The 24,718-nt window shown below is 38.5% G+C and overlaps 1 protein-coding gene across 1 annotated transcript in view; it reads right to left on the bottom strand.

Moving 5' to 3' along the window:
* Positions 1-24,718, bottom strand: part of LOC104862882 (disintegrin and metalloproteinase domain-containing protein 2) — a 97,074-nt gene that overhangs the window by 4,080 nt on the left and 68,276 nt on the right. The window contains exons 12-18 of the mRNA XM_010625103.1: positions 24,336-24,516; positions 20,620-20,718; positions 20,314-20,509; positions 17,688-17,796; positions 11,135-11,318; positions 3,191-3,268; positions 2,861-2,960 (exon numbers count right to left, since the gene is read on the bottom strand). Coding sequence (XP_010623405.1) covers positions 2,861-2,960; positions 3,191-3,268; positions 11,135-11,318; positions 17,688-17,796; positions 20,314-20,509; positions 20,620-20,718; positions 24,336-24,516 — 947 coding nt within the window. The remainder of the gene's footprint in view (positions 1-2,860; positions 2,961-3,190; positions 3,269-11,134; positions 11,319-17,687; positions 17,797-20,313; positions 20,510-20,619; positions 20,719-24,335; positions 24,517-24,718) is intronic.

Raw genomic sequence — 24,718 nt, 5'->3', positions numbered from 1 at the left:
CATTCCCAATTTCATGGGAAAATATAGTGTATCATACGACATATCAGACACAAGTTTTTGTTGTTGCTGACAATATCCGTTATCACAGTGAGGAGTTTTTCTTCAGTTAACTTAGCTGGAGATTTGTGAGTGTTCTTTTTTCCAGGGCTAGGGATTGAGCTAATTTTCTGCTTTTGAAGAAATTTATGAAAAAATGTTAAATACTGTCAAGTGATTTTTTTTCCTGCATCAGATGGGACAATTATTCTGTCTTTTGCTGATATGCTGGATTGTACTGATTGAGTTTTGAATAAAAAACAGTCCCATTGGTCTTTATTATTGTACTTTAGTATACACAGTTGTGGGCTGTGGATTTAGCTCAATAGAGCCATGGCTGCCCTGCAAGTGCAAGGTCCTGGTTTTGATTCCCTGTGTCTAAAAATTATATATATATAATAATATATATATAAACAGTTATATAGTACGAGTTAATAATTTGTTGGGAGTTTGGGGACTTTGTTCATAAAGAATGCATCTTGTGGTTTTTTTTTCTTTATAAGTTTGCTTGTCAGAATTTGGCATAGGAGTTATGCTTTCCTCATAAAATGAATGGATGGATTTTCCCCATCAGTGTCATTTTTTAAAAACAGTATTTTTTTTCCTTGCAGGAATGTGGTCCAGCTCACATCTGGGGCCATGGTTTGTTTTTGTTGGTGGTGGGTTTTCTATACCATCAACCCTGAGATCCAAGAAGCTTTGGCTCCCGGCTTCCTGTCTGAGTGCTTTGGTGGATTGTTCATATTCCACAAGGACTGCCCCTTCTCAAAATCTGAATAGGATTAGCAGTCTGCTTCGAAGCCTTCGTGGATTGGAGGAATGAACATATATATGCATTTGTCTTGATCACATTCGGCCTGAGCTGATACAATTCCTTTAGCCTGTGGGTTTTTGTGTATCAAATAGCAGCATTCACTCTGCTCTCGGAAGGCCATTCTTACAACCCTGTTTGACATAAGCTTTTCTCTGTACTGAGCCTTAGTGAGGCTGCTACCAGAAAACCTACTTAAAATTCTTCATAGACTTCTCATGGGTAAATTCTTAGGAGTCATTTCCTTAACACATTTAGGCCTTTTGTATATGAAGTTTTAACAGAGGAGATCATAGGAAAATGCTTGACATATATTTTAATCTGAGATAAAATTTTATTACTAAACAATATGTCAAATTTGGCTGCAGCCACTTGTTAGAACATCTGTTGGAAGAGACCAGGAATGAAAATGTACTTTTATCCTCCCTCTACCCTAAATCCTAGATGTTCTATATTTAACCTGAATTTTACTTGTTACCAACGGGAAGCATGAGTTCTGCCTGCCACATTACCACAGGTGACAATGACTTCCAACCATTTATCATTTCATAGTAAATGTTTCATTTTCTCCAATTTTAACAATGTTTTTTTAAACTTCCTTTGAACTATTCACCAATAATCTTGTCAAGAAGCTTTCAGTTTGTCTTTTAAGGGTCTCTAGAGCCCAGGTGCCTTCAAGACACTGACCATTTCCAAAATAAATGGCATGTGCTTGCTATAGAAATACACTATTCTGATTTGTATTATATGTTGCTGTGTAAGAAATTTCTTCAAAGCTTAGTTACATTTAATTTTGTTTACAATTGTGAGGGTCACCAGTTTAGGGAAAGCCCTATAGGGTGGGTGCCTTTTTGTGCCTCAGTATACTTGTTTTCCATACACTGCAAATGACTTTCAAAGGAATGAGAGCTCCCAGAATAAACTTTCCAAGAGGGCTAGTCAGAGTCTGCAAGAAGATCATGGGAGATCCAGAAGGCCAGTTCTGCACAAGTTACTGATCAGTTCTATCAGTAAGACCAATCTGGACCCTAGGAAAGCATCTCCATTGCTCCTTAGTAGGAGGCACGTGTGCCCAGGCAGAAACAATTGCATCTGCTGCCTCTAACATGAAAATAGCTTTGTATTCTACTTCACTTAGTATAATGTGTTAAACTTACCAATCTATTCCTATATGTCATTAAACATAGTACTTCCAAATATTGGTATAAATATGGAAACACGAAGAACTACCTTTCACTCAAAATCTGGAAACCCAGGCTCTACTTATCTTTAAGGTTAGGTTTTTATATACATTTAGAAAGGAAACTGCCCAGCCCTAAGTGCTATTGCAAATTCTGGTGAATTGGTGGCTTTCTCTAAACTTCGTCCCTCCTTTGGCTCTGCTTTGATCGGTATTGCAGGGAGCTAGATTTCCCAGACTGCTCGTTCTAGCTAGGTCTGGTAGTCAGAGTCTCTGGACAGAATCTGCAGCACTGCAAGAGCGAAGTAGCAGTGGCATTTCTCCCTCGTTCTCTCTAGTGTTGCCAACAGTGCCTGTGTACCCTTTAAACCTCCAGATGACACTGGGTAGTACCTCTCCCTGTGGCCCATAACCTATTTTCCAGCTCTGACCACAGTCACGTCATACCGTGTTCAGGTTCCAGTTCTAGTGATATCAGCTCCTTTCACTGTCACTCCAGCTCTTAATAGTTTCCCGGTATTGTTAATATCTAGGTATCTCACCATTCTGATTGGTTTTCATTTCTGCCATTATGGATTACCTGATGCCTTATATCGATTCCCTTCTGTTTAAGAACCAAACTGACTTCTATTTTCCTGCCTGGGCTCTCACTGATTCTGTGTGTGTGTGTGTGTGATATACTCGATGTGCGATGTAAAACCAAATAGCCATATGTGGTTTTATTATTTGACGCTTACATATAATTTAAATATAAACTGGCATATCATGTTTTTTAACCTTAACATATTAAATTGATGTCTTAATAATGTTTTCAATTTATTATTAATACTTACCAGGTTCAAATCGTGCACCAACCAAAGGAGAGGCTCTGGTGTTGCAGTCTGGAGGTAAAAATCCGGGATTGCAATGACATACCTTTTTGTTATTGCATACCTGGAAGCAAAAGAGCATCACCTTGTAAGATAAGAAGCTGGATTTGTATGTGTTCAAGAAGAAGAATAAATCAATTCTTAGGTAAAGTAAAGCAAATCTTTATGGGGTTTATGAGTATATAAGTATGTAGATGAGAACACACACAGTCTGTGTGTGCTGTGTGTGTGCTGGGCATTTGCTCTCCTTGGATTAGTCTAAATGTTCTGTGACCTCACAGCATTGGTACTTACACCATTTCTGTTGCAAGTTGCTGGTGTGCAGTCATAACCCAAATATGAATCAGCTACACATTCCTTATTCCTACAAACCTGAAGAAGCAACAAGTCAAAAAAAGCTTATTCATATGCTAATTAGATTTGTCATTTAATTAAAAACATCCCATAATATTCAAGAATAAAAGCCACAATGAAATATTGCCTCATTCCAGTAGTATGTCTATCATCAAAAAGACAAAAACATTACAAAAACGGGTGAGGACACAGAGAAAAGGATGAACTTTTATATATTGCTTGTGGGAAAGTAAATTAGTACATCAGTTATGGAAAGCTGGATGAACTTTCTCCCACAAAATAAATTAGAACTACAATAAGATCCAATAATTCCCCTGTTGGATCTGTATCTATATCTCTATCTAATCTCCACCTTGGCTCACGAATTTCATTCTTTCCACGATTCTGGTCAAAAACCAAATTGGACAAGAACCAAATGAAATTTTTCCATAAGGTCAACTTTGAACCTAACCACTGAATTTTGATTCCCTCTCTCTCTCTCTCTCTCTCTCTCTCTCTCCTTTCTCTCTCTCTCTCTCTATATATATATATATACACACACATATATACATATTTCCAAAAGAAATAAATATGAATATATATATGAAAAGGTATATACTGTCTTGTTCATTGCAGCACTGCCCACAATATCCAACAGACTGAATTACTTAAATGCCTATCAGTGGATTAATGGATAAAGGAAAGGGGGTACATACAGAAGATGAAGTACTATCCAACCATGAAAAGAATGAAATCTTGTCATTTCTGATAACATGGATGATCCTGTGTAATATAAGGGCAGATATCATACTATCATTTGTAAATGTGAAAATGTTCAATAGAAATTAAGATGAGAAAGTGGGTACCAATGGCTGGGAGTGGGGAGGGAAGGGTGAGATGGACAAGCATTGGTCAACAGGTACAATGTTACCATCAGGGTGGAAGAATAAATTCTAGTGCTCTATTACTCAGTAGGGTGACTATGGCTATGCACTGTATTTTTCAAATGGGATTTTATATTTTATGTTCTCACAAGAATAAATGACAAATATTTAATGTGATGGATATGCTAATTCCTCTGATTTGATCATTACACAAATGTATACATCTTTCAAAGCATTACATTGCACCAATGAACATACACTATTACTATATATCGAAATAATAAAAACTTCCCCAATACTAAGTGACTCTATAAAACACTATGAGACATAGATTTTTTTTATGATGCCCAATTTTCAACAAAAAAAATTCAAGGAATTAAAAGAAACAGAAAAAATATGGAAAATCTAAAGTGATGGAAATATGTTTTACAATAGCTGTACTTAATGCCCTCAAAGACCTAAAGAGAAAAAATATGGACAAAAAATGGAAGGAAATTAGAACAATGACACAGGGAAAAATGAGAACATCAGTAAAGAGAAAGTAATTATAAACATAGACCAAACAAATTCTGGCTCAATAAATTGTAATCCCAGCACTCGTGAGGCCGAGGCAGGAGGATCACTGTGAGTTTGAGACCAGCCTGAGCTACATAGTGAGTTCCAGGTCAGTCTCAACTACATAGTGAGACCCTGTCTCAAAAAACAAACAAACAAACATAAAAAATGGATTGAAAAATTCACTAGATCAATTCAATTAGCAACTTTGGGTAAATAAAAGAATTGACATACTTGAAAATAAGACATTAGAAGTTATTGAGTGTGAAGAAGTGAAAGTAAAAAAAATGAAAAATGAACTCAGCCTGAGGGATTTATGAACACCATCTAAAAGATGAATGTACATGTTTTTGGAGTCTTTGTAGACTATAAGAAAGGAAAGGAATATAGGAAAGAAAGATTACTTGCAGCAATAATTCCTGAAATCATCTCTTATGTGAAAAGAAGTCATGGATCTATAAATCCTAAAAATTCAAAGAACAGCAAATAACATAAAGAAGCACTGAGATGCGATACAACCTGTCTGTCAGAAGAAAAAGACGAAGTATCTTAAAGTAGTACATAGAAGGGCTGGGGAGTTGGCCCAGTGGTTCCTCCACCTGCCTCACAAGCACAAGGTCCCGAGTTCAAGCCTCGGATCCCCCCCCCAAAAAGGAATAAGTGAAAAACCAATCATCACATGCAAATAATGTCAATGAGACCCTGAGCAGAGACATCTGAGGCCAGAAGACTGGAGAAATAGCGGGTGGGGAAAGGGCTGTCCACGAAGAATTCTCTCGGAAGACTGCCCTGTGAAAGTGAGGGCAAAAGTAAGACATTGTCCAGATTGGGCCAACAATAACTGAGGACATTAACTACCACAAGACCTAGCGTAGAAGAATTACTAAAGTTCTGTAGAATGAAATAAGTGCATGTAGTCATTAACGAAAAGTCCTACGGAGATATAAAGACCACTGGTTAAGGTAAATAAATGAGCAAGTATAAAAACTAGTATTGTTCTAATTTTTATTTGCAACTCCACTTTTATTTTCTATGAAATGTGCAAAATGCATGAAAATGATTATAACTCTACATTATTAGGTACATAACACAAAAGGATGCAACTTTTGGCATTAAAAAGCTGTAAAGGAATCAAAATTTTCCATGTAATGCTATTCTGTCATCAATTCAAAATAGGTTTCTTATAATTTGTTTTTGGATTTTTTTTTTTGTACTGGGGATTGAACTCGGGACCGTGCACTTGCAAGGTTTCTATAATTAGAAATCTATAATTAGAAATCTATAATCTATAATTAGAAATCTATAATCAGCCCAGGTTTCTATAATTTAGGATGCATAATTTTATACCCATAAACCCACAAAGAAAATATCTATAGAAAATATACAAGATAAAATGAGAAGAGAATCAAAATGTGGCATTAGAAAACACCAGTTACAAAGAAAAGCAGTAGAGGAGGAAATGAGAGACTAAAAATGTAACAAAACAGAAAACAAACAATGAAATGGCAAAAACAAATTTTTTCTATCAGTGAGTAAATTAATGTTAATGGATTAATTTCTCCCATCTAATTCATGCATTGACAGAATGTGTTAAAAAATTCATAGCTGGGCTGGGGATTTAGCTCAGTGGTGCTGCCGCCTGCCTTGCAAGTGCAAGGTCCCAAGTTCGATTCCCAGTACCCCCCCCAAAAAAAACCCCAAAAACAAAAAACATAGTCCAACTATCTGCTGTCTGCAAGAGATGAAGTTGAAAATCAAATGAGAAAGATATTCTATGCAAATACAAATAGTAACCAAAAGAAAACAATCATGGTTCTAATATCAGACAAAATAAACCTAAATGAGCTACCACTACAAGGACTGCTTCAATGTTAATCTTTTATTCGTATATATTTAAGGTGTATAACATACTGTTTAAATATATAAACAGTATTTGATACACTTCATCTGGAAAATAAAATTGTGGTATCGATCTAGCTATAAAATGGAATATTTTTCAGCCTTAAGCAATGAGATGCTGCCAGGGACACGGGCACACCAACAGGAAAGTATGGTAGACGAAATAAGGCAGACACAGAATGACAATTCTGAAAAGAAACAGTCAAACACATAGAAATGGAGATAAGATGGCGATCACCAAGGGTTACTTTCAATGATGCGCAATGGGTAAGTCCACAGTTCTAATGTACGACACTAGGACTATCCTTGATAAGATAATATTGTACATTGGATATCTGCTTAGAGACTGGATCTTAGGTGATTGTACAACAACACACACAGACACAGAAGTGACCATGCAAGGCATCGAGTAGGTTAGGTCAATCCAGCGATCATTTTACCGTGTAGATGTATATCACAGCAACAGACTGCATACCTTACATATACATAATACAAATTTTAAATAAAATTTAAAAGGCAAAGGCATTACCTGTGAATAAAACATCAGATGAGCAAGTCCAGACAGAAGTGATTTCATGACGTTTAAAATGAATAGATTTTATACTTATACCAAACACTAATAATATGAAATTTACATTTCACAAATGTTACAAAAGGCAAAAGGCAAAATTATTTTTACAAAACAAAGAAATTTATGAAATACATTTTCAATAAAAATCTTTTATTTGCAAAATAGAAAATAAAGGGCCGTCTTCTAAGGGCATCGTAATAGATACAGTGCACTGTCAACCATTCATGTTGACTGTGGCTGCTGCTCCGTGACAGCGCCTTTTCAGAGGCGGTGGGATCACTGTGGCAGTGCTCTTCCTACCCACGGGCAGGGTGAGACACATACTGACTTGCGTAGTCTTCCCGGTTTTATTCTTTTATATGAGCTCTAAAACGGTTTATGTTTTAACGCAATGAAACTGGTTCTTCTTTTGAGCCTTTGATGATAGTTTTCAGAAGCAAACATAAATTACTTTGCCCACGTTTTAAATACACTTCCATATTCTTAGACTTTTAAATTTATAACTCAAGTTAAAAAAAAGAAACAATCTGCAGAGGCAATCTTAAGTATCATCACAGACGCATTCCGTGGCCCAGTCGGTCCTTCCTGTGTTCCCGCTGAGGTCAGTCAGAAAGAGCGAGTGTCAGGTGCTAAGAATCAGGACAGCGTCCGGCATTCTGCTTTGGTTCCGCGCCCCATCTTCCTCAGAATTAATGAGGTTCTGTGCCTACTTCTGCGGCCAACTCATTTTCACATCGAAGCTTAAGCTAGCTTCTAATTTCTACTTGAACTTCCAGGACGAGACTTTTCAATACAGTTCTCTTCACGTTGTTTTTATTACATTCCTTTTCAGACATAACTAAAGGAAGTATTTTTCCAGAAGTTATATTTTTTATTACTTTATAAAGGTCGCGTTTAAAAGACAATGTTTTAGGTCAGTTTTGGATTCACACAAAAAAATGGAAAAGGCACAGAGATCTCCCATATACCCTGTGCCCCCACTGTCAATATCCCTGAAAATATTTCTTTAAAAAAATTATTTTTTAAAATATCTGTTTTCTCTGATGTCAAAAGAAATTTAAACATTTGTGGTCATAATACATCAATTCCAATCTAAAAGAATATTCACAAATGAGGCGTTACAGTAGCACTCTAGTTTGCAGAATACGTAAAACTGATGAATTTCTTCATATGCAGCTAAGTCGATCCTTCTTTCCTATAGACAGGAAACACGGTATTTATGAAGACAAAGGGTTGTGGCCACCCACTTGGGTAGCACCACCCCAAGATTTCTACCCCAGCCTCCATCTCCCTGCCCTGCCGTGGAGACGCCTCCAGCACCACTCAGCATTGTTTTCTGAATGACGAATACTGGTTTGAAGCTGCAGAGGTACAGGTCTGGCTGATAGGTGACCACCTTGGCCCAGTAGATGATGATGATGCGTGGAGATGGTCAAGAACCCTTCATCCAGCTCACTCACTGTGGCGAACCAAGACGGCATCCACCTCTCTCCAGCTGTCTCTCCCAGCACATGGAGGTGGCTTCAGCCCATCATATTGGAAGCAGAAGGAAGAGGATCACCACACAGGATCCACTGCTGACACCAGACCGAGTCTGGGTCCTGGACAGCGGAGCCCTGTAACTCCTCTGAAGGAACGACTGTGCTTTGTGGACAAAAATACAAAGCCATTGTTGATGGCTCTTTTTTTAGGGGGTGTTCCTGGAATCAAACTCAGAAGGCTTTCGAGACTGGCGGCGGGACTGCTGAGCTAAATCTCCAGCCCCCTTTCTGGTGCTGTTCTTAACTGACGTAGCCCAAACTTGGATCTGTAGTAATGATGGAGAATTTTAAACAAAAGATAACCTTGATTTTAACTTGTCAAATAATTTTCAAATGCAGCGCTATAAAAATAAAGGTCTACAAAATTCTTGAGTTTTGGGGGTTACAATTTTTTATTTTGTATACTGTTTCCACTTCTCAGTTGTTGTTTTATTTTGGGTGTGGTATCAGGGATTGAATTGGGACCTTGCGCTTGTGAGGCAGGTAGTGGAACCACTGAGCTAAATCCCTGGCCCCACTGCTCAGTTTTTAAAATAACTCTAGTAAAGTAATAGAACTACAGCTTGTATAGAGATTATTTCCTTAATTACCAGACAAAAGAATATATTTTAAATGCACATATATAATTAAGAGGTGAAATACTTATTAGAGTTTCATTTATATCTGGTTGCAATGAAAACATTAAATTATTTTTCTTACTCTTCATTCACAAGAAATATATTTGGTTCCCTAGTCAGCTATATTTTACCTTCCCCTCTGTACTTCAACAAGTGGTTTACAGTAGTCTGCTACTTGTTGGACCACAGAGGATTTATAATTTAAAGTTTGGACATGATAGTAATTAGAACTTGAGCATGAAGGAGAAAAATGTGGGAGACATAAAATTGTATACATACCTACATGTACCATATTGAGTGATAAAATAGAAAAACTAGATCAGGGAATGGGATGATTCTACAAAAATGTACAGTTAGAAAGTAGTTTGTATCTGTGCTACCTGTATGTATATAAACATCTGAAGGCATGCTCATGAGAGTGGAAATGTAACCATATTCCAGATATGTGACTGTATCCACATTCCAGATGTTTGACTCTGTGAATTGTTTATTATTTTCACCTCTGTAATGGGCACATATTATTTTAAAAGCCATTTAGAAATAACTAAATGACCACTATGGAAATCCGTGTAGCTATGCCTCAAAAAGTTACAAATAGTGGGCCAGGGATTTAGCTCAGTGGTTCCGTCGCCTACCTTGCAAGCACAAGGACCTGAGTTTGATCCCCGGTACCAAAAAAAAAAAAAAGAAGTTACAAATAGAAATTCCATTTGGCCCAGCTAATAAACCTCTTCTGGTTACGCTTCTGGTTACCTTCCTGAAAGGTTAAAGATATAGTACAGTGATTCATGCAGCCCCATGTCTATAGCAGCACAGCTCATAAGTGCTAAATCTTGAGAGCAACCTATACGCCTATCAGTAGATGAAAGGATGCAGAAAATGTGATACATAAACACACTATTGTATCAGAAAGGGTCAGTTTGAGTCATTTGTACAAAAAATGCATACTTTGAGACCACAATGCTAAGTGAAATGAATCAGACCAAGGAGGTTAAAATTGCATGTTTTCTCTTACACGAGAAACCCAAAATATAAACAATTTAAAGGGTAAAATGCAAACTAGAGGATACGAGGGCTAGGCCTTTAGCTCAGTAGTGCTGCACCTGCTTTGCAAGCACAAGATCCTGAGTTCTATCCCCAGTACCGAGGGGAGTGGGGGAGCGAACGCTAGATGACAGGACATGAGGTGGTGGACTTCGTGGAGATGGGAAGGGGACCTGGAGATGGGTGGGGAGCGGAGGAGGAAGAAGTGTAAGTGAACGTGACTACGGTGCAGAACGTGCGTGCACCAGTTCTCCGAGATGAATGCAATTGTCATGAACTATGAACATATTCCAATAAACACAATTTTAAAAGACATGACCATTATTCCAAAAGATAATTCATGACGTTAGAAGTGCTCATTGTGAAACACGAGATAATTTAGTAAAATACAGGGAACAAACAGTGTGATTTTCACTTGAGTGAATGTCTATAACTTCTGTAAAGAAAACAAAGTAGTCAATGGAAACTTCACAGGGTTATCACCCATGAATGATTGCAGATTATATTTGATTAAAATTCTTTTTTCTTAGTCTCTAAATTTGAATATTGATTGTACATTTAAGCTATGAGAAAATAATAAATCTGCATCATTTAAGAACACAGCGTCTAGTGCCAGCTGTGGTGCCACAGGTCTGTAATCCCAGCAACGGAGAAGCTGAGGCAGGAGGGTCACTGTGAGTTCAAGGCCAGCCTGGGCTACATAGTGAGACTCTGTCAACAAACAAAAACAACAACAACAAAAATTCCACAGTATGTAATATTCAGATGTTATTTGGAAAGAAGATACCACCTACCTTTTTTGTATCACAAACAGTTCCATCTTTTACCCACATCTTGTTACTATCCTTATGATTCAGAGGATATTCCAGAGCAACACAGATGTATCCACTTATGTTGGCATAAATAGTAGTGGCAAACTTGTTTCTGTTTATTTCACCCTTAAAATATGTACATATTAATTTTCCACACTTCCGATTGCTGTAATTTACACACAGATCAAAATCACTAATCTTAATACTTTCCTATCATTACAAAAGCAAAAGAAAACATTTAACATTTGTCATAGAACATATGCAATTAACTTTAAAACACCAAAAGCAATATCTTTACCCAAATTGCTAATAACTAGATCCTTCAATAATTATGAAGTACTTCCAAAAGATCTACCTCCCTAATTATTTTGCTATTTATCGATATTTTGGGTTTCTCATAGAAGATGAACCATGCAATATTTAACCTTTACGTGTGGTTTATTTCAATTACATCTGTCTGCCTACACATGATAAGAATTTACCTCCCTTTTTAGCTGAATAGGGCTCCATTGTGTATATGCGCCACAATCTCCTTGTCCACTTTTCCACTGCTGGGCCTTCACACAGCTTCCAAGGCCTCCCTATTATGAAGTGGGCTGCTATCAGCATGAGGGTGAGTGCACCACCGAGGTAGGGTGTCTTTAACTCTTGGAAAGAGGCTTAGAAGGGGAACAGCTGGGTCGACTGGAATTTCGATGTTAGTACTCTAAGGTGTCTCCCTAGTGACTTCCTCAGGGGTTCACCAGTTCCTTTTCTTCTGCAGCCTCATGAGCATTTGGTCTTACGTGATTTCTTGATGACGGTCATTCTTTCTGGACTAAGCTGGAATCTCAGGGCGTTCTCTAATGGCCAGGGATGTTGAACATTTTTCATGTATTTATTGGCCATTTGTATTTCTTCTGAGATGGATCTACTCATTTTAGTTGTCTTACTGTATGTCTGTGTGTGTGTGTGTTTGTGTGTGTGTGTGTGTGTGTGTGTGTGTGTGTGTGTGTGTGTGAGACTGAGTCTTTTATTTCAGTGGGTCTAATGACTGTGTGTGTGTGTTTGTGTGTGTGTGTGTGTGTGTGTGTGTGTGTGAGACTGAGTCTTTTATTTCAGTGGGTCTAATGTTTTTCAGTTCTTGGTATATTTTAGGTAATGGTCCTCTGTCGAAGCTGGCGCATTTTTCCCCATTTTTCAGATTGTCTTTTTGCTGTGTTGGTTGTTTTCTTTATTGTGTGGAAGCTTTTTAATTTGATATGATTCAGATGCTTGATGCTATTTCTTGTGTAACTGGGATTCTGTTCAGAAAGTCCTTGCCTGTGCTTATGTATTCAAGAATTATAGCTAATTGACCTTCCAGCAGATTAAGTATTTCCGCTTTAACATTTTGATCTTTAATCCCTTTTATTTTGGTTTGGTACACAGTACACAGACAGATCTAGATTCTCTATCCTGCATATTCAAAGTTCTTCCAGCACCCTTTATTAATTTGGCTGTCTTTCCTCCACCTTATAGTTTTGGCCCTTGTCCAGGATCTGGTAGCTGAATGCACCTGGGATTTTTTTATGCATTCTCTATTTTCTTCCATCGGCCACATGTTCACTCTTGTGCTATTGTGGCTTGTGTTTAGGTGTCCTCCCAAAGCCTCATGCGGTATAGATGGGGTATAGTGGTGATAGATGACATCATTGCCTTTTCCTGATTTTAGAGGTGAAGCTTTCAGCTTTTGCCCATTTCATATAAAGTTGGCAGTAGGTTTGTCACAAATGACTTTTATTGGATTGTGATTACATCCTTCTTTACACATTTCCTCAGGGTTTTTATCATGCATAAATGTTGGATTATGTGAAAGGCTTTTTCTATGTCTAGTGAGGTGTGATCATGAGTTTTGTCCTTGTTTCTGTTTATGGGATCAATTACATTTATTAATTTGCATATGCTGAACCGTCCCAGAATTCCTAGAATGAAACCTACTTGATCACACTGTATGATCTTTTGATTATTTCTTGTATACCGGTTGGTAGTATCTTGCTGAGAATGTTTGCATCTATGTTCATTAAAGAAAATGACCTTGCTGGGCATTTAGCTCAGCGGTCCCGCCGCCTGCCTTGCAGGCACGAGGGTGCAAGTTTGATCTCCAGGACAATAAAAAAAAAAATTGCCTGTGCTTTTTTCAGTCTCCAGTTTTGGAAGCAGGGTAATCGTTACTTTCCAGGAATAACTTTGGAAGTACTTCACTTTCCATTTCATTAAAGAGTTTAAGGACTGCTGGCATTAGATCATCACTCAGGTTCTTGTAGAATCCAACTGTGAAACCATCAGGACCTGGGCTTGTCATAGTTGGTAGGCTTTTTGTTCTACTTCAATTTTAATGTCTGTTATTGGGTTTTTAGGGATTTTTAAATATCTTCTTCATGTTGTTTGGCAATGCATGTGTATCTGGGAAGGTATTTCTTCTTGATTCTCCAATTTATTGGAATACAAAATTTCAGAGTAGTTACTAACCATCTTCTAAATTTTGGATGTGCCCTCTGTGATTTCACCTTTTTTCTTTTCTTTTTATGTTTATTGTGTTTTGAAACAGGGTCATGCTATGTAGTTCAGGTTGGTCTGGAACTCACTGTGTAGTCCAAGCTGGCCTCCAACTTTTGGCAATCCTCCTGCCTCAGCCTCCTGAGTGCTAGGATTACAGGCATGCACTACCATGCCCACACCTGCTATTGTTAGGTACTCTGTCATGGAAACACCTATTTCTCCATAAATTTTGAAATATAGTTTTGTCCTATATATCTTTTCATTTATAATTGTATTGATTTGGGCCTTTCCTTTTCTTGGTAACATGGTCTGAAGATTTGTGTATTTTGTTTATTCTTCTGAAAAATTGGCTCTTTTATTCATTAAGGTCTGTATTTTTATGGTCTCAATTTCATTAATTTCTGATATGATCTTGATAATTTCTTTCCTTGTAATGATTTTGGATTTGCATTGTTCTTTTTCTAGCACCTTGAGGGCCTCCCTAGATTACCTATTTGGGCTCGCTTTGTTTTTCTGATGTGGGATCCACAGCTATAACCTTCCCTCTTAGGATGGCTTTCATTGTGCCCTCTATGTTCTGTGACATTGTATGAGCATTATCTTTTGATTCTGAGAACTAATTTCTTCCTTGACATCAGCTGTGACCTATTGATTGTTTATGAGAGTATTATTTAATTTCCATGTGTTTGTATAACTTTATGGTTTCTTTTCTCATTGATTTTTCATTTGTGCTATGATCTGATAATATGCATGGGATTTCAATTCTTTTGCACTGACTGTAGCATGCTTTATTGGCTCGTCTGTGGCTTATTTTGGAGAAAGTTCCATGCACTGCTGAAAAGAATGTATGCTCTGTTGGTGGTGGTGGTGGAATGCTGTACACATTTACTAAGTCCATTTGTTCAAATGTTTTCTTCAACTGTGGTATTGCTTTGTTGATTTTTGCCTATTTTTTCTGTCTATTTATAATAGAGGAGTACTGGGGCCTCCCATTAAAATTGTGTTGATGTTTATCTGACCTTTTAAGTCTAGTAATATTTGTTTTATGAAGATGTTTGTGCTTATGTTTTCTGCGTATGTGTTTATAATTACTGTTGACTTGTTCCCTTAAGCAGTATGTAATGACCTTCTTTATCTTTCCTGATCAGTTTTGGCTTGAAGCCCATTTTGTGTGAAAGTAGGATTGCTACTCCTGCTTGTTTTTCAGTTTTTGTCCCATGGAATATCATTTTCCACCTTTTCAGTTTCAGTCCATAAATTTCTCAGTGGATAAGATATATTTCTTGTACACCGGATATCATTGGGTTTTGTCTTTTGATACATTACGCTGATCTGTGTCTTTCAGTTGATGAATTGAGAGCATTCACTGGAAACTATTAATGGATTCCTGCCCTCACTTATTTTTCTGCTGCTGAATCTTTTCCCCCCTTCTGTTAACTTCTCGCCCTGCTTGGCATTCATTCTATTACACTTTGCATTGTTGGCTTGTCTCTGTAGGATGTCCTTGGAGTGCTGCTTTGGTGGAGTGCTGCTTTTTCATGAACTTCTTCAGGTGCTCTTTGTCATGGAAACACCTTATTCCTCCATACATTTTGAAATATGGTTTTGCCATATATATCAATGTGGGGTTGAAGTTGTTTTGTTTTAGGCCTCAAAATCCTTTACTCCAAGCTCTCTTGGCCTTAAGTTTTATGTTGAGAAGTCTGCTATGATGTCTAATGGGCTTGCCTTTACAAATGATTCACTGCTATTGTCTAACAGCTTTTAAGAGTCTGTTCTTGCGTTGGATTTCTGAGATGTGACTGTGATGTGTCACAGTGTAGTTATTTTCTGATTGTGACTATCTGGGGTTCTATACACTTCATTTATCTGTATGTTAACATTTTCTCCATATTTGAACATTTTTCTGCTCTTATTTCTGTAACCAGGTTTTAAATGTCATTTGTGCTGCCTTCTGATATTTCATTAATGCCAGTTAATCTTGGATTGGTCTTCTTTGTGTCATGTAGCAGCTGTTGGATCTATTTTTCATGTTGTTTTTAAGGCATTTCTGTAAGGTTTTAAGGCATCAACCTATCTTCTGGTTCCGACTCTCTGTCCTCACATTAGTCATTTCTGCTCCCCATACTTTCATAGTTTTAATCTCCTGGATTTCACAGATGCTAATTCTTTGGTAAAGTGGTCATTCGTTTTTTGTATTTTTGTATTGTCTTGTTCAGCTCATTCCCTTTTTTTCCTTGGTACTGGGGATCAAAATCAGGCCCTTGCGCTTGCGAGGCAGGCTCCGGAAACACTGAGCTAAATCCCAGCCCTCACTTGCTTTTTATTAGTGTCTTTTGTAAAGTTACTAATGGTTGTCCTTATTAAACCTATTATCTGCTTAGTTATATCTATCTTCTTTGAGCTCATCAGACACCTTATTGATCTGTTCATCTCCTATTATCATTTTTAATAAAGTGATGCCTTGATTCATTAATTTAATTTGTTCCACGATCCTCAGGAAGAGAGTTTCTTTCATGTCCACTTGTGGAAGATGGCCACAGTCATGTTTGTCACTGGATGTGGAGTTTGCAAACAGAAGCAAAATTTTGCCGGAACAGTTCCGTTCATAAACTGAATTATTTGTAAACAGAAGAGTCAGTGAACTGAGCTTTTTGGCTTTTTATTTTCTCCTCCTCAATGCCTAAAGGATCGACTTAGAGAGATTGAAAGTTTTGGAGGCAGTCTGTTGTGTGGTCTTCCATGGTGTGTGTGTGTGTGTGTGTGTGTGTGTGTGTGTGTGTGTGCATGCTTAGGTTTATAGGTGGGTTATAGTGGAAAGGCCTTGTTGCCATTATGGACATATCTTCAGTTAGTGTCTGCTATCCAGTGAGACACTCCAGGTGTGGCTAACTATATGCCTTTGCCTCTATCCATAGGTCCAACCTCCTCTGTTCATGTGGGCCTGAAGGCTGCCATTAAACTGGCCCAGCACCCAGTTCTCCAGCAATGGGTCACAGTATTACTAAGGATACAAAGACAATCCAGATATTGACACAAGGAGAAAACCAATGAATAGCAACAACAATCCCACCCTGACAATGGCAACAAAGTCAGCAACAATTATAGCCTCATGGACAAACAAATTTGAAGCTGAGCATTAAGCTTTCACAAGAATCAAGTGAAGCAGGCGTTCTTGTAGTACTGTGAGTTTGGCTCTCCTGATCCCATTGCATAAACTGTGAGGATCTCCATGCAAGCAAACTATTAGTGAAAGGAAATAATGAGCTCTGACAAGAGTCACCACTGTTTTCCTTCACGTTTGCAGAACGGGGAGATATCTTGCAAGGATATGATTGAAATCAAATGTACATCTGCCCACAAACCTCCACCGGTCTGCAACTATACATCTCCTGTATAGACAGCTTCTTAATCACCTTCCTGCCAAGATGGTCCTTTGGGACAATCGCCTGCCGTCTTTACAGTCTGCTAGCTCGTGGGAATGAAGTTCCTTCTCTACCGCCTCCTTGCTTCCCTGTAACTGGCTTCCATGGAGTGGTGAGCCGACTGACTTTCTGCACATTACCTAGCTAAGAATAAGCACGTATCCATGCAAAGCTCCTATCTCAGAAGGGCTAACAGCGGCCTTAGGATTGGAAACCAACTGTGGCCCTAGGACATACACTGCTCAATACTACACTCTACTTTGCGGATAGTGAAAATTCATGTGCTTTCATGTCCACCCTGTAAAGACCGTCATTCTTCATAAAATTAAGGAGGTAGCATGCAAAGAAAAAAATGATTGCTGACAGGTAACTAATGTTTATGCGAATAAACTGCTTGGTGCTAAAGGACAAGGGATAATCTGTGTGCATGAGGCAGACACAGACAGCACATTTATCATTTTTACGGTTGTATTGAATGCGATCTTATGTCATGCTCAGGTGATATCTTGATTACACACAAGCTTAATTAACTAGTGATATTTTCACATACAAGGCAGCAGAGGTTCTCAGTTAGATTTCATAAAGCATACCTAGGTGCACATGGTGTGTAACTCCCGTCTCTGCTTATACCACAGTTTCCAGAAATATCATTCCTAGAATTAAGTTGCTCATAACAATCACTTGCACCAAAGTTTACACCTGAAAAAAAGTGTTGTCAGTCACATGATGCATAGAGTAATTCAAATTAAAATAACTAATGAATATATTTATAATTGTAAGGTGATTTAAAATATATTACACAAAATAACATCATAATATCAAATGGAAAATAAAAACTAGCCTTAAGATCATAGAAAGCCACTTCAGCAAAAATATTTAAAAACTGATTCTTGCCTCCTGTCCACGCACATATACTAGATCTATTTTACATTGATCACTACATATGGTTTGACTTCTAATTTTAGTAAGTCTATAAATACAGGTCTATAAGTACATAAAACATTTTTAAACATATAATCGACTCACTGCTCAATAAGCTTTCTGCATAAATGGCTTTTGAAATCAATCCAAAACCCAATTATCTTGCTTTATCATCATTTCCTCAGATCAGAAAAGAAATCCTGACTTCACAACTGGTTCATTTTCACATGTACCTCCAATCTATGTGCATAATATGCTTAATTTTAATTCTCATAAGACCCAGCTTAGTTAAAGACCAGTTTAATTTTCATAACCTTCTTCAGATGTCCTCTAGTTGAAGGCCTAAGCCAAAGGCCTTTGACAGGAATGTCAGACTGTGATATTGTGGCCCCGGGGAAAATGACATACCATGAGTGGACCCCCACTGGACACACTGGGGTGTCAGGGAAAACTCCTAGCATCATCATGGAACAGAAAGGTGATGGTTTACTTTGTTTCGGGGTCACTTGCAAAGCTGGTTATGGATGGAAAGCAGGCCGAAGTCTGACAACCTTTCATAGACTCAGTGGCAAAATTAGACTCAGGGGCCTTTAACACACAGTAGGTTCCTTCCCCCAGGCTCTCTCCTGATTCTAAACTGGTGCAAGACAGGAGAGTTAAACACAAGAAGAAAAACTTCTGGAGAGCAGAATGAATTTTTCTGTAGTCTTTGTTTTGGTTACAGATCTGCTAGCATCTGGGGTCTCAGTGACATGCCAAAGTCTCTGAAGAAAACCTTAGACTCACACTACGGAAATGAGGATGCACTATGTATAGACTGAACTGGTCCAAATGCCAATCCAACCTCAGAGTATCAGTTAGCCACAAACATTGTACTGCCTTGCCCTGAGACTATTTCCTAAGGAGATCTTACTTTTGGGTAAAAGGGGTATTAATTAAAGTGATTGGTGTCATCTCATACAGCAAGGGAAGGAAAAGATGGATGGCAGTATGCACACAAGAGCATCTGACTAAAAGCAGAGGCTTTCAAAGATTGTAACTAAAGATGGGAGACAGTGGAACAATTCTGAAATAAAATATGTCTGTCTAACATATCATTCGGGGGTAAATAAACCAAAGACAGCCAGCTATAGTTATCGTCCCTTGTATTGTGTATCTCACAACAGATTCATGTTGTACAGCCCCCTATAGTTTACTCTTTGAACATGCTATTCCTGTTTGATTAATCTGCTTAAGAACTCATCATTTGTGTTCTCAATTTCACTTTAAAAAATTTAATTCATTATTCATTTATTTCATTTTCCACACTGACAGAAAACTGTGTGTGTCCCCTGCATACAGAATGAAGCTGTGTCACATGTACGCTGTGTCTGTTGGCTGAAAACGAGTTCCAATTACAGGGCCAAGTCGAGTGGGTCTCTGTGGAAAATGTGGGCTGTTTATCCAACACGTTTTCCTCGCTAAAGGTTGAGCTCCATCCACCCTTTGTCTTTCCAGCCCTTTAGGCTCTGGAAAATTCTGCTCCACTTGCTGCCTTTGGATGGCGGCTGGTTTTCCTGACCTACTTATCCTCTCAGCAGTTACTTCTCTATTCCTGTCCAAGGAGCAGCTGCCTCAAGGAACAAGAATGAATCATTCTTCTTACCTCTCTGAGAGGCCCTGTCACATGCTTGGTGGCTCTGCAACACTTTGAAACAAAAATGGAAAACTATTTCGCCCAGTTTTGATAGCGGGAGGCTTTTCCTGAATGAATCTACTCAACCACTGACAACTGGAGGTCTTCCTTTTGTTTTGTTTTTTGTTTTTTTTTGCTTTTTGGTACCAGGGATTGAACTCTGGACCTTGTATCTGGGAGGTGGGGGGGAGGGGTCACTGAGCAAATCCCTGGCCCTTCCCTTCTGTTTTGATGATGTTGATTTTATTCCAAAGACTGGAACCCAAACTCTTATAACTTCTGCAGCATTTTCTTATGTGTTATTTTTTAAGTTTACGGACTTGGTATTGGTATGGAATATACAGTTATAGCTTCTGCTCTCGATGCTCTTTTCCCATGTGTTTTGAAAGACCTTACCGTATTGCTCAATATTAAGTAGTGTCACTATTAATCCTCATAGCACATTAGGAATCTAACTTAACGAATGAACTGCTGTGTGATATTTACCAGGTTGCAATCACTGCGTTTGATTTTTAGTTTTGCTTACTCTGTTGACCTTTGATTATGAGTGAAGTTTGACATCTATTTCTTTTCAGTATCTAGCAAGAAACATGCATAAATCATGAAATTATCATAGATACCTTCACCAAATGCTTCTTGACACTGCCCCTTCCCAGTCAGACACCTCCCATTCATGCAGATCCATTTACTGTCCTCACATGGGTGCCCGTTAAGAATGAAGAGGTCTTCTCCACATGTTGGAGAGGACCCGTTGCACAAGTCAGGGAGATCACACTCATCACGGGAAGCCCGGCATACTGCTCCTTTACTTTTGAACTGGTGGAGTAAATTATATTGAATAAAGCAGAATGGGAATTTATGAGAATGACAAACAAGAATAATTTTCATTAGTCAGGCCATGGAGACATTTTTAAAAAATCCCTCACCTCACAATTCTCACAACAGTCCCCTGCGGAACATTTTGAAGTAGCTTTCAGTTGACACGTGGTAGGGTCACAGCAGAGAGGTGGCTTCTTATCACATTCCTGGAAGGCAAATCAAAAGCTCTGAAGTATCTTTTAAATTTTTTTTACACTGGATATACATTTTAATGATGACAACACACTGCATGGTACACAGATAGATGATTAACTTCAAAGGTTGGCAAACAGGAAGATCACCCATTTATTTACTTAACAGATATTTATTAATTACCTACAAAGTAATAGATCTTGGTGTTTTAAAAACATGTTTTTATACTAGCTTTGGCTATGCTGATAATAGGATTCTCTGCGATCATACCAGGAGACTGAGATGATCTGTGGTTCTTTAGGACAAAGATTTGGTTAAATACAAGATGTGACATAAAAAGTTACGATTTAAGGGCTGGGGATTTAGCCCCATGGCTCCGCCACCTGCCTTTCAAGTGGAAGAGCCCAAGTTCGATCAAGTGGTACCGAACAAAGTTGTGGTTTAAGAACTTTGCCTTAGTGACTAGCTCTCTGTAGCGGACATTTCTATCCAGTATTGGCAGGACCCAGTCCCATCTCCCTTTGATATCTCCAGGTAAGATAAGCAGTGCCTGGGCCAGGGATTCAGCTCAGTGGTTCCACTGCCTGCCTCACAAGCTCAAGGACCTGAGTTTGATCCCCAGTTTAAAAAAAAAAATAAGCAGTGCTTCTGCTTCTCTTTTACATCCTTGTTTGCCTGCAGCTATCCCTGGCTGCCCGTCAGCCATCCTGAGATGCTTCCACCCAGTCACCTCTGGACTCTTCACACTATGTCCTTAGAGGTTTCCAAAGCACACCTGTCTCACCTCACCCTGCCTGTAATCAATAAATACTAAATGCCTTTGGCAACATTTGTCTTCGCTGTCCAGAGCAGCAGTGATCAGCACCGAGACCCAGCTCACTCTGTCTTATTTCTTTACTCTTAGCATCTTGTGTTGTAGTAACTCATAGGAGACTGTAGACACACTGCAGGGGTCTGTGGTAATCTACCCATTCCCGGTTCCTATAGTTCTTTTGTTTGTTGTTGTTTGTTTGTTTGGTACTGGGGATCTAAGGGACCTCACACTTGCCAGGCAGGCAGTATCACCACTGAGCTAAATCCCGGGGCCCCTGTAGTTCTTATTTGATCCATTTGAATCTATTGAACTGCTGAGGTTTCAATATTTTATGGAATGTTTTAAGTTTATTTAATTTTTAATTCTCTAACAAAGTTTGAAAATGATATTGATACAGAGAACTTTTAACAATCTAAAATAAATAATCTAAAAACCTACAAAATGTTAGGAAAATGTAAAATGACTTCTGCTGTCTCTAACAGCAATCTGTTTTGTTTAGTTCAAAATTAACAGACACGGGAGGCACTGAGCACGAAGTGGGACATCTGACCTCATCCCTAACCTTGAACACACCCTTCCTGTGCACTAGGATAGACAGCCAGAGGAATCGTGAGGTGAACTCCCTAACTACAAGGAATTGTTACATCTGAGTTAAAGTGAACTGTCTGGTTGCCGTAATTTGTGTATGGGTAATGTGAACTGAGGAAATGAAATGGAACCACCTGAATGAGGTCATAGCTGTAAAACCTGTAAGAGAGGAAGCTGCCACCCAATAGGAGGTCTGTCACCAGCATTGCGTACTTGAGTGGGACCGGCCCTTTTCTGACAAAATAAACTTTTCATTTTACTTCCATTCAGCTCGTCTCTATGTGCATGTCACTTGCCAATTCCTTCAGCAACAATATTATATCTCAAGGTGGGTAAAACTGTCATGCATATATCATTTACCCATGTCTTGTGGTGCCCCTTTTATCCTAAAATTCATCTATAACCTATAAATCTGCTTTTAAATTTTTATTACTAAGGCTAATAAAAGCAACACATAAGAAATGAGAAGGTTGGACAGATAATACATTCACACACACACACACACACACACACACACTTATATGTTTTAAATTCCCAGGGATTTGAAGTGGGGTTAGTTGGGTAAAACTTTCAATACAGCAAATACTTCAAAGAGGGCTGGGGATTTATTTCAGTTGTGCCACTGCCTGCCTTGAAAGTGCAAGGTCCCAAATTTGATCCCCAGTACACAAAAGAAAAAAAAAGGGCCAGGGATTTAGCTCAGTGGTTCTGGTGACTGCCTCGCAAGGGCAAGGACCTGAGTTCGATCCCCGATACCAAAAAAAAAAGAAAAAAACTATAGAAAATCATTCACTAGGACACATCTTTTCAGTTATCCCATCCAGTAAATGCCATTGCTACTGCTATATATACGGAATTCAAGAGAGGGAAGAGATCGGTGTGCTTAGGACTCAGTTACATGGCATTTAATGGAGCTAAAACACACTACTTAAATTTGTAGTGAAAAATTTTAAGGTGTTTCCATTTAAACCAAACCACAGTCAGTGAGTGGGAGGTGGGGAACAATTTCTGTCGAACACATTACCCACGTGGGAACCTAGAAACATACTTTTCATGTTGGGGAGCGCACACGTGGGGACCCTAGCCAGTGCCCGGGGAAGGCTGGACTCCACTCACATCACCCTGATCTCCCCAAGCCGACACCACTCACTGCGGGACTCGCAGAGCTCACTCATTTCAGCTCCGCCTCTTTCCCCACTGTGTAGGAGCTCTACTCTTCCCACTGGCCTCCAACTTGGCAGTTTGTCTAAAGTCTCGGTGGTTTGGAAAAACTTATCTCTTGCTTATGTGTATTTCAAAAGTGTTTGGCTAAAATATTGACCTGGATTAAAATATTCAAAACTGCAAATGTGCACCCCTCCACCGTGTTTTCTGATTCTACAGGGAAAGGCTTACACCTCTCTTTCCAAATGGCAGAAGATGATAGCTTGGAGAGAAACACTGCCAAGGATTTACTCAGGAGAAGTAGAATGAGTGTGGATGAGCTCAGGAATCCGACTTTGAGAACTACCTGTTTGGGAGATTAGAATGGTGGCTACAGTGGGGAGGGAGAAACAGAGAGATTATGGCCCCAAAGTACAAAGTTTCAGTTATTAGGATGACAAAGCTCTGGAAATACAGTATAATATACAACAATGTGACTTCTGGTTAATGATATAGTATTGTATAGCTGAAATTTGCTAAAAGGACACATCCTACTTGTTCCCACTAGAAGAATGAGAGAGACAGAAAGGGAAATTGACAGGGAGTAAGGAGAAAGGGAAAAGGGGATGTAAAAAGAATTAAGATATGTTACGGAGATTTACCAACTCTCCACAATAAATATAATTACACTGCAAGTATATACTAATACAAAGTTTAAAAATTAACTTATATAAAATAAAGTGCATTAAAAGGGAAATCACTAGAAGGTTAATTAGCTTATGGTAACTATTGTACAATGCAAACTTAAATAATCAAGTCATACATCATAAATATATACCATTTTTGTTACCTCACTAAAGCAATCATAGCTCTATTGTTATACCTCAACAGAGCTACACATCAGTGAATCCACATAGCAACACATAAGTTCCCTTGCGAATTTTATTCACTTCCCTCTACATCATTCTGAAGGCCTTTGTAGAAAGACGAGTGTCATAAATGAGGGACAACGACAGTGCAACACTAGCAAGAGTGACTAAGAATTTTGATGCAAATCTGCTGCAGTCTTCCCAAGCTGACACTGACCTCCACTGTTCCGCAGTCGCAGGCTTCCCCTCTATCCACTTTCCCATTGCCGCAAGTACTCGACTGATAAGCCATTTGCAATTGTGGCTGATTCTGAAGACACTGAGATAATTGCTTGGACATGAAATGTGCAAAATCTTCCATGCTGCAGTTACTAAAGATCTTCACACCACCGGCATGACTAAAAACACATCAAACTTCAAGTTTTTGTGCAAGATTCCATAAAACCCTTTCCTTTAGAGTGAAATTATTTAATTAGCATTTCAAAACAGACCTATTTCCCAATTTTGATAATGTCAAAATCTTTCACTGTTCAAGGCAGGCCAATTGTGCAAGAACTTAAATGTTAATTTTTAAATTCTTTTTTTTTTTTTTTTTTTTTT

The sequence above is a fragment of the Fukomys damarensis genome, unplaced genomic scaffold, assembly GCF_012274545.1.
Source record: "Fukomys damarensis isolate Sample0158 unplaced genomic scaffold, DMR_v1.0_HiC HiC_scaffold_18, whole genome shotgun sequence".
Lineage (NCBI taxonomy): Eukaryota > Metazoa > Chordata > Mammalia > Rodentia > Bathyergidae > Fukomys > Fukomys damarensis.
This window is presented reverse-complemented; position numbering and strand designations above follow the sequence as displayed.